General features: G+C 42.2%; 1 protein-coding gene across 1 annotated transcript in view; it reads right to left on the reverse strand.

Annotated features, from left to right (window-relative positions):
- Nucleotides 1-13623, reverse strand: part of MTREX (Mtr4 exosome RNA helicase) — a 47439-nt gene that overhangs the window by 28903 nt on the left and 4913 nt on the right. The window contains exons 6-15 of the mRNA XM_075183552.1: nucleotides 13105-13279; nucleotides 12922-13012; nucleotides 12538-12662; nucleotides 10949-11047; nucleotides 10642-10744; nucleotides 8948-9079; nucleotides 8400-8479; nucleotides 7793-7903; nucleotides 6968-7069; nucleotides 6352-6477 (exon numbers count right to left, since the gene is read on the reverse strand). Of these exons, the coding sequence (XP_075039653.1) occupies nucleotides 6352-6477; nucleotides 6968-7069; nucleotides 7793-7903; nucleotides 8400-8479; nucleotides 8948-9079; nucleotides 10642-10744; nucleotides 10949-11047; nucleotides 12538-12662; nucleotides 12922-13012; nucleotides 13105-13279 (1144 nt within the window). The remainder of the gene's footprint in view (nucleotides 1-6351; nucleotides 6478-6967; nucleotides 7070-7792; nucleotides 7904-8399; nucleotides 8480-8947; nucleotides 9080-10641; nucleotides 10745-10948; nucleotides 11048-12537; nucleotides 12663-12921; nucleotides 13013-13104; nucleotides 13280-13623) is intronic.

Below are 13623 nucleotides of genomic sequence, written 5' to 3' on the forward strand. Positions count from 1 at the left end.
TCTGCCAAGAAAAATGTTGTCACAGATTGTGGAGAGGGGGATGAAAATGGTTCATTTAAAAACAAGCCATGAGAGAGAGAAAGTCTCCCATCACTTCAGTAGGGTCCAACATTGTATGTTTTAAACTGCACTTATAACAATATCTACACCAGAATTGGAGATGTTTAGCAAGAAAAAAAAAAAAAAAAAAAAAGTCATGCAACACACCACTATTTAATATTTTACTATTATTGTTGTTGTTGCACCAATTTTCATACCATCTAAAACAAAAGTTTTTCAAGTGTTGCTACCAGAAATCATACTATGGGTGGAATTTAATTCCACCCCGAATTTGCGCGGCGTTAAAGCGATTATCGCTATTACGGTAGTTTTAACCCAGCTTTCTGCTCGCAGCCAGGGCGCATTGCAGAGGTCTTCAAGAAAAGAAAGTCAAGACTGCAAATATTGACTCTTTGCATAAACCTAATGTAATTGTAAATAAAAGCCTTTCACACTTTTGAAATTCTTGTAATCTTACTTCAGTATACCAGAGCAGCATCTGACAAAAAGGTCTTAAGACACTGAAGCAACAAACTTTATGAAAACCAAAACTTGTCATTCTCAAAACTTTTGGCCCCGACTGTATGTGTGAAAGACAGGCTTGTTTGATAGTAGTTATGAGACAATGGAATCTATAAGTGTAACAATATATATTGCTGTAAACATAGAAATGTGGTGTATGTCCCATAAGGTGACAAATTGTCTCAGGCACCACAATCCTAGGGGGTGTTACGAGATTAATCACCCAACTTTCTCACTCCTTACTTTTTCCTTTCCCCTCTCCTTCTACTGCACTGCCCAGAGTCTTCTGTGTGCTCAGACTCTACCCCTTCCTCTTAATGAACTGTGCCCCTGCTGGTCTTACATTCTCACACGGCCTCCATATTTCATCTCTTACTCCACACTACCTGCCTTTGCTATCACTTTTATCCTCTGGCCTCTTGTTGCCTCATTACACTGTTAATTCTGTGCCACGTCTCCCTTTAAACATGCTTTGGTCACCACTGAGGCTCTGTTTTTGATGATTTCACCAGGCCACACTGTCCTCCTATTCATGGTCAGAGCCTGATCACCCCCCCTACCCCAAGGGTTGCAATCTCCAGCTGAACTCAGAAACAGATTTCAGGAAGAAGCAGACGACATGAACATTGTGTAAGGACCATGGCGAAAGGTAAGCTTCCTCCTGCCTTTATAGCACTCATGCAGTCCCTCGCAACAGTCCTGTCTCTGTGCACTCTTGTCTATTTCCACCCCTGCACCTGTCCTAATCCTTTTTAATCCTTTCTTGGAAAAACAGAGTAGTCAGTTTACTAGATGTATGCGACTACACAAACTATACGGGAGGGACTCCTAACTTCCTCAGAGCAAAACAGAATCCTGAATGGTGGAAAAAAGGATTTTTAATACTCACAATAAATCCGTTTCTCTGATTCCATCTGGGGGACACTGCTACAATGGGGTTGTGCGAGGGGGAAGAGGAGTTTTAGCTAGTTAAGTGCCAATTTGTTAATTATGCTGTGGACAAACCCCTCCCCTCCTCCGCAACCCCCCCTGTAGCCTTCAGTTTAAGTATAAAGCCCCAAGGAAGGGGAGCCAACCAACCAAAGACCAAATAGCATAAGGGAGGGAACGCAGGGTCCCCCAGGTGGAATCAGTGAAAAAGATTTATTGCGAGTATAAAAATCCTTTTTTCTCCTTCATCCAATCTGGGGGACACGGCTACCATGGGGACTTTCTAAAGCAGCCCACTCAAGGGTGGGCGGTACATATGGAGGCTGGATATGCAGGACTCCCTGTAGGAAAGTCCTGACATCCAGTATGTCTGCCAGGGAACGGTGAAAAAACACTGAAAGAGCCAAAATCTGCACTTTTAGGGATCCTAGGTGAAGACCGCCATCCTGGAGAAAAGCAAGAAACCTAGAGAGGCGGAACGAATCCGAGTGGCAGGTCCGGTTCTCACACCATCTAATGTATGTAAGCCAGATACGGTGGTAGATCCGAGCAGAGACTGGTTTTCTAGCTTTAAGGAGGGTATCCACTACTCATGAAGAGAACCCTCTGGATTTTGAAAGGTTGGCTTCAACAGCCATGCCGTTAAATTCAGCAGCGGTAAGTCCCAATGTAGGAATGGTCCCTGAAGTAGAAAGTCTTCTCGAAGAGGTAACCGAACACCTGGACCTACCGCCATCAACAGTATTTCTGGATACCAGACCCTCCGCAGCCAAGCTGGAGCCACCACTAGGGACGCAGGGAATCATGGAAATGGGAGGGAATAGGTATCTTAACCTGAAGTCCCAGAGCATTGTCATTACATCTACAGCCACTGCAAAGGGATCGCTTACCCTTGGGCAAAATTCTAGGACCTTTCCGTTAGGACGAGACCCCATTAGGTCTTGGTCCGGAGTCCCCCATCGGACGACCAGAGACTTAAAAGCCTCCGGATGAAGAGACCATTCCCCCGGAGAATTGCATGCTGGCTTAGATAGTCTGCTTGCCAGTTCTGGATGCCTGGAATAAAGACTGGTGAAAATCTGAGTCGTAACCTCCATTGCTCATGCACTCCTGGTGCCTCCCAGTCTGTTGACGTACGAGACTGCTGTGGCGTTGTCGGGCTGCAGGCGGACTAGTTGGCCCTGAAGGATGGACTGTGCGCCCTGTAAGACCTTTAGCATGGCTTTTAGTTCCAGTATGTTGATGGGGAGAGAGGTCTCCTGAGCGGACCAGAGCCCCTGAAGTCTAAGATGAAGGGCCACAGCCCCCACCCCCGAGGGCTGGCATCTGTGGATACTAAGATTCAAGACAATGGGGCAAAGGACCTGCCGACTAGCAAGTTGTCCTGGGTTATCCTCCATCTGAGGGATGGTGGATAGCTTTCGGTGACAAGCGAATTCAATTGACGTTTTAAGTTCTGATGGGATCCTGACCATTTTTTTTATTTTTTATTTTTTTTAAGGAGGTCCCATTGGAAGCAACGAGAGTGGATTCGACCATAAGGGAGAGTCTCGAAGGTCAACACCATCTTTCCTAGTAGGCGCATGCATAAGAGGACAGACTGTCTGCGGCAGGACAAAACTCGAATTGCCGAGTCCCACAGGGATCGTATTTTATCCTCTGAAAGGAATACTTTGAATGTTGGTATCCATTATCAGTGGCCATTATCCATGACCAGAAAAGTCACTCTCTGGCAAGGGGTTAACTGATATTTGGGGCGATTTATGAGCCACCCATGTCACTCCAGGATCCTGATGGTAAGCTAAAGATGCTGCTCGAGCAGGTGAGCCGAAGTAGCCTTGATTAGTAAATCGTCCAGGTAGGGCACTAATTCCACACCTCTGGAATGACGATAAACCGCAATCACCGCCATAATTTTTGTAAACACCTTTAGTGCTGTTGTAAGGCCGAATTGGAGAGCCGTGAACTGGTAGTGAGAAGATCCTACCGTGAATCTGAGAAGAGCCCGATGTGCCTTCCAGATAGGAACGTGGAGGTAGGCGTCTCTGATGTCTATTGACGCCGTGAACTGGTTTGATAACTGACCTCAGGGATTCCATTCGAAATCTGACCACCTGCAGGTGAAGGTTCAATATGGGGCGGAAGGAGCCATGTGGCTTTTGGACCAAAAAGAGGTTGGAGTAGAACCCTTGTCTCATTTGGTCTTCTGGAAATTTTCGGATAACTCCTGCAGAAACGAGAGGCGCAACACAGAGAAGCATTGCCTTTCTTCTTTGTGGGTCGTGGGGCAAGTTGGTTGCAAAAAACCGACAAGGGTCTGGACCCACTAGGTCTATTATGTAACCTCTTGTCAAGATCCCGCAAATCCAACTGTCTCTGAACAGAAGCAGACGTCCCCTCACTTCCACCCCCGCTAGAAGGGGGGGCGTCACTCTGCCAGTTTATCCAGGAGCTTAGAAGAGGGACAACTTGTGGAGGAGGAGGAGGAGGACCTACCTCGATGCAAGTGTCCTCTGGTGCCAAATGGTCTGGGCCTGTGTGTCTGGCCCCTACGAGATGGGCCTCCTCGAAAGGGCTATCTAAATGAGCCAAACCTGGGTGTCGTAGGCTTTGGGACATTGACTGGTAAGAAGGTACTTTTGCCTCCTGTGGCCTGGGAAATTATGCTGTCCAATTCCGGCCCAAATAACACTCCACTGGAATAAGGGAGAGACTCCAAGGACTTCTTGGATTCAGTGTCCGCATCTCAGGACCTCAGCCATAGGGCCCACCTTGTCGCTACGGCTGTTGCTGAAACAGAGGAGGAAATGGAAGCTGCGTTCTCGGCAGCTTCATACACGTACCCTGAAGCCTCCTTGAGGTGAAGGGGCTGGAAAAAGTAAGTCAGAATCTTGCGAAGCTGTAGCCAACTGGTCAGCCCATGTTTCCATAGCAACCCATGCTGATGAAACCATGGGTCTGAATTAAGTACCTCTGCTGCTGTGTAGATGGACTTTAAGAAAGCCTCTATCTTACGGTCAGTGGAGTCCTGCAAGAATGCTGACCCTGGAACAGGGAGTGTGGTGTGGCGAGCTAAGCGTGCCACTGCCGTATCCACCCTTGGGACCGGTTGCCAACGGATTAGATCCTGTAGCGGGTATAAAGCCAGGTTACCGGCACACTCTGCCTCTGTAGCAGCGCCGGTAACCTGTAACGTTCAGTGTGATAAGCACTGTCAGCACTGTATAGAAGCCAGCACAAAAGTTAAAAAAGAATCTGTCTGCTTTCAGTGAGCCGTCCAGCTCTCAACTGACAGCTGCTTCTCCAACTAACGAGTTCCGCTCTGTAAGAGTACAGAGCACACCTGTTATATATATATATAAAAAACACTCAACAGAAACTAAAGGCTACGGGTGGGTGCGGAGGGGAGGGGTTTGACAGCAGCATACATTAGCAGATGTAACTAGTTAAGTGCCAAACTCCCCTTCTCCTCACACAACCCCATGGTAACAGTGTCCCCCATATTGGATGAAAGAAATGGGATTTTTCACACCTACGTTAAATCCTTTTCTCTGAATCCAATGGAGGACACTGGAATGCTGGGGCATAGAGTGCAGTGACAGGAGCTTGAGCACTTTAAATTTACCAGCAAAAGCTCAAGCTCCTCCCTCTCTATATTCCCATTGGCTGCTTAGGACTGCAGTATTTTTCTAACAAAGCCCCAAGTAACCCACTGGATTCAGAGAATAGGATTTAGTTCTGAAATCTCAGAGGAGCACTATGAATTAGGTCGTGTGGTACTCCTACAATTCCAAGAAAGGAGCAAAAGAAAAGCACTCAAAAGCCTTGTAGCATTTAGAGGGTTGCAGATAACATTTGTGACTACTGCAATCCTGATTGTGACAGTCGCTCAACCAATCAGCAATGAAGGAACATGCAGTAATTTGATATCAGAAAGGTAAGCTGATAAATGGCTGTGAAGCATACATGCCTTATAAATTATGTTCAAAAAATGCAGACAGGATTGACAGGGATGCTCAATGATTAATGTGTGTAGTGAACAAGCTGCATAAAAGGAGCATACCTCAAAATACAACAATGATCATTACAATAATCTAGGAATGTTATACATTGTGTAGAGTAGGGTTGTATAAAAAAAAAGTCCTTTTAAGATTCTTCCCTTTCCCACTTTCATTAAATTAGTGCAACACACAAAAAAATACACCACTAAAATTATTGTTAGACTTTCCCATAGTAACTGTAATACCAAATATGCACATCTCATCATCATCACCATTTATATAGCGCCACCAACTCCACAGCGCTGTACAAAGAATATTTGTCACTCACATCAGACCCTGCCCCATTGGAGCTTACAGTCTAAATTTCCTAACACACAAAAACACATTAGTTTTGTCAGCAGCCAATTAATATACCAGTATGTTTTTGGATTGTGGGAGGAAACCCACGCAAACACGGAGAGAACATACAAGCTCCACACAGATAAGGCCCTGGTCGACAAACTCACGACCCCAGCCCTGTGAGGTAGAAATGCTAACCACTGAGCCAGTATGCTGTACTTCGTTGGAGATGTAAACCAGTATAAGAAAAAAAATAAAAATGTATTTCTGAAGCCTGAAGAGTTTGTTTTTCTTTTTTTTTTTTTTTTATATTAAATAACTTTATTCTATTGTATACATTTTTTTAACTTTTAGTTCGTAAATTATATGGTAACATGCAAAACCATGTTGCTCTTTAGTATCTCAGCAACTTCCACTTCATCTACCAAGAACAGACATTGCTTGTTTAAAAAGAAATCATTCCATTAAACAATGGCCTAAAAGTTAGGCAAATGTGAGATCTCGTAATACAGCAAGTTACCTTCAGCAGCTGTTTCCCAATTGCAGGGCTCAATTTCTCATCAACCATAAGAATCACTATTCCTCTTTCATCCATCCCACGTCTCCCGGCACGACCAGACATCTGAATATATTCCCCTGAAGAGATCTGGCAGACAAGAAACAAATTGGATTTGCCTGAGGTTATTTAAAAAAGTTTTGAGCCGTATTTACTATTCAGTAGACTGGAAAACTCCATGATTGAATACTTTAAGACTATCAGAGATACTGAGAAATGGTTTTGATAGGCCCGTATCAAATAAAGGGGCGATTGGAGTACCCCTACTCGTTTGGGCAGATTAGTATTTGCGTAGATGTACCCTGTGGTCTTGGCCTCCCCTTCCCCCTCCCAAATCAACCCTCTTATGCAGAGTCAATGGTACCTATGCTTCTTTTACCATAAGGATATATTATTTGACAAGCCAATTATTTTGTTTGTATCAGAATTATTGTCATCCCCTAACCATTCTGACTTGGTGTGTACAAATAATCTGCAAAAATTAAAACCTAAAAAGTAGCATTAAAAAAATATAATATACACTTTCTTTCACACAGAATAAAATGCAGAAAGTGTAAGGAAAAATAAAAAAAATAATCACCCAACGAAAGTCCTTTCCATCATATTTTCTTGCATTTGTGAACAAGACCGTCCTGGCTGGCATGTTTATACCCATAGCAAAGGTCTCTGTGGCAAACAAAGCCTGTTGAGAAACACAAAATGTTTAATACAGAGCATCTGATCACAACTAGACAAAGTAATATTCCATATACATATTGACTGAGTCACTGTTGCCTTCCTGTCAGCTTGAACCAGTCTGGCCATTCTCCTCTGACCTCTCATTAACAAGACAATATTTCCCAGAGAACTGCCACTCACTGGGTGTATTTTGCTTTGCACACCATTCTCTGCAAACTAGAGACTGTTGTGCGTGACAATCCCAGCAGATTCCGAGATACACAAACCACTCCATCTGGCACCAACACTCATTCCACAGACAACTTAGACCACATTTTTCTCCCCATTCTGGTGTCTGGTCTGAACAACTGAACCTCTTGCCCATGTCTACATTGAGTTGCTGCCACATGATTGGCTGATTAGAAATTTGCATTGATGAGTAAGTGCCCCTAATAAAGTGACCAGTGAGTGAATGAAGCATACTAAAGTATATTACATATTAAATACAATGGTACTGCATGGGTGTAAGTCCAATGGACTCGTACAACCCATGATCTGAAGCAGTGTCTCTGATATCTGCCTTTAGGGGACATTAAGCTACAAATGTAATGTTGGAGGTATGGGGTAATACCTCCTCAGTACCCCAAGCTCCAGGCATCTAGTCCCTGATGCATGTCCACAAGTGATAGTCATGATGAAGCCCAACACAGTGCTGAACGTGACTGCACTAACATGGTCACACTGTTACCTTAATCAAACCTTCAGAAAAAAGGATCTCTATTGTCTCCTTAAGTATGGGAAGTAGCCCACCATGATGTATCCCAATACCTCGCTTCAGAAGAGGCAGCACATGTTCCACCTATAAAGACAGAAGAATCACAATGTCACCTTGCAGACAAGTGTTGTACTTGTGAAGATTATATATGGGTAGAACATTATCAGCATTACAGTTATTTGCAGCACTGATCAAACCTTTAACCTATTCTAGAAGTACTTACCAAGGTGCTGTTTTGGGGTAAAGAGCACCTTTGGCTCAGTTAAAAAGTAATACCGCCCCATTCCATTACAGAATGCTTAAAGACAGGGTCCTAATGAAATTAGATACAGGTTAAAAACCTGAGACTGCAGTCATTTGTGATGCTGTGACATCACTAGCCCTGCCTGTGTGTGTGAAGCACAATGCTCTTCTGTAAAGTGCTCACCCTCTCTTCCTATCGAGTTAGAGAAGCAACTCAATCCTAACATGTCAACCTGCCGCAGAGGAGTGAGAGCATGGTAAACACAGAAAAGCTCACAGCTAAGAGAGTAAGAGAGGTCTATAAACTAATTATATGATGAAAAGTCAAACAACCGACCTGTGGGAGCTTCTTATCCTCGTCAGACAGACAATCTATGGCGTTATTGAACACTTCCTCCACCATCTTTTTCTCCTCATCTGCAGACAAGGGACAATTTTATGTGAGACGGACATAAAATATGATTTATTGATTTGATAGAAAGAAAATGTTCACTGTAGGAAGATACAAAAGCCCAGGAAAACAGGCTAAAAAAGGAAAGCGAGAAAATGGAAGACATGATTCACGTCATGCATAGGTGGTTTTTTTTTTTGCTGTTTAAAAAAAAAAAAAAAAAAGATAAAATATTCTAAGTTCTCCAATAATCCAGCAAATAAGTATTGACCTAAGGCTATTAACCCCCCAGCCCCATATCAAAACACCCTTGAATTATTCTCAAGGGTAATATCATCCATCTTTTTCAAACCAACAAAAACCCTGGACAAGAACATCTGCCAATGCCTAAAAGTATCATTAACAAGACTGAATAGAATCAATGTCCTCATTTTCCATATGAATTACATTAATTCCACTGATAAATGACATAGTACACAAGGTCCAGACAGTACCGGAGTTGAAGTCCAGCTTAGACATCTGCAGAGCGTAGGCCTCGCAATCCTTCTTGCTGAAGCTAAAGATAATGACCGGCTGGAAGTTGCGCTCCATGATCATCTTCACAATCTTGAAGACATTAGATGGTCCTGGGAAGATAATGTACGTAATGAAACAGTGCAGGTGGTGGGAGATCACATTTCTGAGAACAGTGCCAGGAGCACACAGATAGGGCTGTGCTGCTGGTGGTGAAGGGGTTTACATGTATTACAACATAACAAAAGAAAGGTTAACATGGTTATCACAATGCTGATCCCCAGTACCTGGTATCATCTTTAAACATTTTAACGTATTCAGAATTTGGTGCTCCAAGTATGGAAAACCACATGGAATCCATTATATAAGACAATGGGCTGCACACCTAATAGAAAGTACTTCAAAAGATATATGAAATATAAAGACTTTCATATCAGTGCATGTTTGCTCAGCACTTGCATGATCTTGTTCATAATACGAATGAGTGGGCTCCACATTTTAAAGACTGACAGCTCAAGCTTTTGTATTGGGGTTGGTATTTCTGAAAGTCCCATTAAGGTCTCCAGGATTCAGCATCCACTTCACAAGCAATGTGAACATTGAAAACACCGTAGGAATGACTGAGCCCTGTATCACGGTGTGCTTTACAAGCAGCAGAGATCAGTGCATCCTGCACCACTTGTAAGGTGGAAGATAGACAGAGGCCCAAAACCCATAAACTTTTTGCCCACAAGTGGATACAGTGACTGTATTTCCGGTGAAACATCATCTCCGCTACAAGGTTTCCCTATAAGTGTACAACGGGCTCTTTTCAGTCAAATAATAGAAAGGAGATCTATTTTCAGAGCCAAGAAATGTAGCTAGTAAATCAGTGCAAGGAAAAATTTAATATAGTTATAGAAGAAGAATAGGGTGTATTAAATATATTATGCCCTCACTATTTCCATATGTTGCTCCTAGATAGTCTCGTTAATTACCTACACACTCTGCTTAAAAGCCATGCCTACTCCAGTCCTTTCATGTTCAACATACAACACTCACAGAATTCTCTATACAATAGTCACTGTATTGAGGTGGTATAAAACCCACAACCACAATGCAGATATATGTATACAATAGTATCTTGTACTTATACAACAATATATCTTCAATAACATCTTCCATATCAAGCATATATTGGTTCAACATAACCGATACAAGATCTGTGTGTAGTCAAAAAACAGTTGCCCAATACTGTTAGATACTATAAATTTTAAAAAGCAACAAAACACATTATTGTCCGTGCAATGTTAAATACCACTAGAGACTGAGCAAAGGCTTTCTCCCCTTTGATTCTGATACAATCTAGAAAACATAACATAACATCTGTCTCTACCCGTTACTCACCTTCACTATGACCTTTTATTTTTGTATTTCTGTACCTTCTCTCAGTGAAACTACTGTTGATTTTTCTAATTTATTGTCTCATGGTTCGACTAAATGCAATATAAACTATTTTGAATGGATGGAGGGGTATAGAGTGGAGGAGCTACATAATAATGCCTTCTACTCCAGCACAGCGCCCTCTATACCCCGTGGTTAGTAGTGTACCCCAAATAAGATGAAGGAGAAATGCTGGATTATAACAGGACAGGGAAGGATTCTTCACAGTAAAATCTACATTTCTCATCTGTACCTTTAGTTCCACCTTTACGTCCTTTTTGGTCTCCCTTGGCTGCCTCCCCTGCGTCTCTCAGAACCTGCATTGCTGTATTGAAGTTGTCTTCTCGGAAATCACCCTGACACAAGATAAAGATAAATTGTTCCAATGTGAGCAATATTTAGAGAAAAAAATAAAATAGAAAATAAATAAATAAATATATATATATATATAAAAAAACAGTAATTTTTGCAGTTTATAAAAATAATTATTTTTTTTTTTTTTTTTTAAATATTGCAGTTGAGAAACAGAAAACATTTAAGAGCTCCATAGGACAACTTACATTTTCATCCACAACAAGATGCAGTCCATCACCCCCTGCTGGGAATATGTAATGCTGTAAGGGAGTTGGTCGATAATCTGTGTAGATAACATGACAAGGCTAGTAACAAAATAAAAAATAAAAACAATTAGTATATAGCCGACAAATTTTGATGGCAACAGTAAATCCACAAATAGCAATGTCTCCTTGGTATTAAAAAAAAAAATTGGAGGAAAAAAAAAGCCACTACCACAAATATTTTTAATAACTTTTTCCAATACTAGTTAATTTGGATTGTTAAATGTCTATCTCCTATACACGTAGTGTAGTTTTAATGTATATGGTGCCAGCATATTAAGCCATATCAGGGGGTAAATGTATGAACCTCCGGATTCTTCAACTCCGGCGAGTTCAGCGTCTTCAGCGCTTAAATTTAAAGCGGCGCTGCCTTGTAAAGGGAAGTCTCTTACTAGAATATATTAGCCTCATAAAATGAGAAATACATACATACATATATACATATATACATATACATATACATATACATATACATATACATATACATATATATATATATATATATATATATATATATATATCCGTCGAGAGGGGAGGGGGCGGCTACAAATTGCCTTTGGCCTGCTTGGTGGCCCGAGTCCCCTCTGGAGACCTAATTTTGGAAAAAAAAACTAAAAAAAAAAAACTTTTTTTTTTTTAAAAAAAATTAATTATTGAGTGCAGGGGGATCGATAGTGGCTAAATCCCCTTCAGCTCAGGTACCTTCAGACACCAGGTCATGTGACTGCAGTGGTCACATGGTACTCGGCGGGCTGCTGGATATCTTCCCATGCTGTGCAGTGGAGAATAAGGTAAGAAGGTGGTGTGCTGGAGAGGGGGCATTTGTGAAGAAAGGTGATGGAGAGGGGCATGTGTCACTAAAGGTGCTGGGCAGAGGGGGGGGGGGGCAAGTTTGATTAAAGCATGTGGGCAGAGGGGACATATGTGAGCAAAGCTGCTAAACAAGGGGGCATGTGTGAGTAATGCATTTTTCTGTAAGAGGGTGGCCTGGTGCTTCACACCTCCAACTGTACGACCACTTGCATTGTAAAAAAAAAAATGTTGTGCCGACGCAACATTTTTTTTTTTAACCATGCTTAACTATAAGGGAGGACCCATGGAGTTGCTGTACTGGGGCCATGAATTTTTCTAGGCAGGGGGGGGGGGGTGTGTGTGTGTGTGTGTACGTGTGTGTGTACATACACACACACGGGTTTGACTAGATTTTAGCCAGCACTCCGATAGGAAAAGGTTGCCAACCCCTGCCCTTTAGCGCCATCTATTGGTGCTACATGAATGCAGCATCTTCACAAAGTGATCACCGAGATGTGTGGTGTCTCCAATATGTTCGCGAGGCACCTTGCGGCGCCAATTTGAAAGAAATATCTGCTCATTTTTCCCTCGCACTTCTATGAGTGTAGATTACTACCGTAACGGTCGGCAATGGGCGCAACACAATGACTGTGCACCACATCGCCGCCAATTAAGTCTCCCCACAAATGTCAAACACACACCAACAGCAGTCAGAACCACAGAGGTCATTATAAACTTACTTGCTTATGTAGATGGCAGATCCATTCAGCAAACTGACGGGCATTGGGAATAGTTGCAGATAGAAAGACATAATGCACATTGTCTGGCAGTAGAATGATCGTTTCCTCCCAGACAACTCCCCTCTCTGGTGAAGATAAAGAGATTTACATCAATCTCAAACCTCGCTGACAAATAGAGAAGACTAAAGACTGTACACCATGCAGGACATAAAACAACCAATGAAGCAGAACTATCATCTATAAGATATAATATTTAGCGTAGAGCAGATCTATAAATGCATTCTTGATGAGCCACCATAGAAGTGACAGGTAAGTAACTACCAGCGGTGAGGCTGAAAGCTATGTGAAGTCAGGGTGCACACAAAACACTACACATATACATACCAGAGTCTCTCATGTAGTGGATCTCATCAAATATGACCCAGGCAACTTCTCGCATGACTTCAGAGCCTCTGTACAACATGCTGCGCAAAATCTGCACAAGGTACACAAGAATTACCCTCCATACAAGGACAACGGCAGCGCAGGAGCAATTGTCATAGATATAATATAAAATATTTCAAGTACCTCTGTGGTCATAACAAGGCAGGAGGCGGTAGGATTAATGGTTACATCTCCAGTCATTAAACCAACATCTTGAAATTCTTCAAACATCTCTCTGTATTTCTGGTTACTGAGAGCTTTGATGGGGCTGGTGAAAATGACTCGTTGCTTCTCTCGGAGAGCCAATGCGATGGCGTATCTATCATGGACAGAAAGGAGAGAGGAAGTTGTACTGTTATTAGCTTGATTGCTATGGAAAATCTCTCCACTGTGTAGAAACTTTGCAAATAAATGGTAATAAGACTTCTTGGAGAAGATTTATATAAATGACATCACCTATGCAGTGGAGGCAGACATTTTTTAGGGTGAACCTATAAGGATGGAGTCTATCAATTCATTAGGAACTAGTGAGTTTAGTCTGCATTCTCACTAATATTGGAGCAGTAGGGTGTGGGCATTATTTTTCTGGAATTGTGTTGTTTTAAAAAGGTGATTTATAGGAGTTCTCACGGTTTGTGCGATTTTACCCTAATATGCTCATAA

Source organism: Mixophyes fleayi, chromosome 1 (assembly GCF_038048845.1).
Source record: "Mixophyes fleayi isolate aMixFle1 chromosome 1, aMixFle1.hap1, whole genome shotgun sequence".
Lineage (NCBI taxonomy): Eukaryota > Metazoa > Chordata > Amphibia > Anura > Limnodynastidae > Mixophyes > Mixophyes fleayi.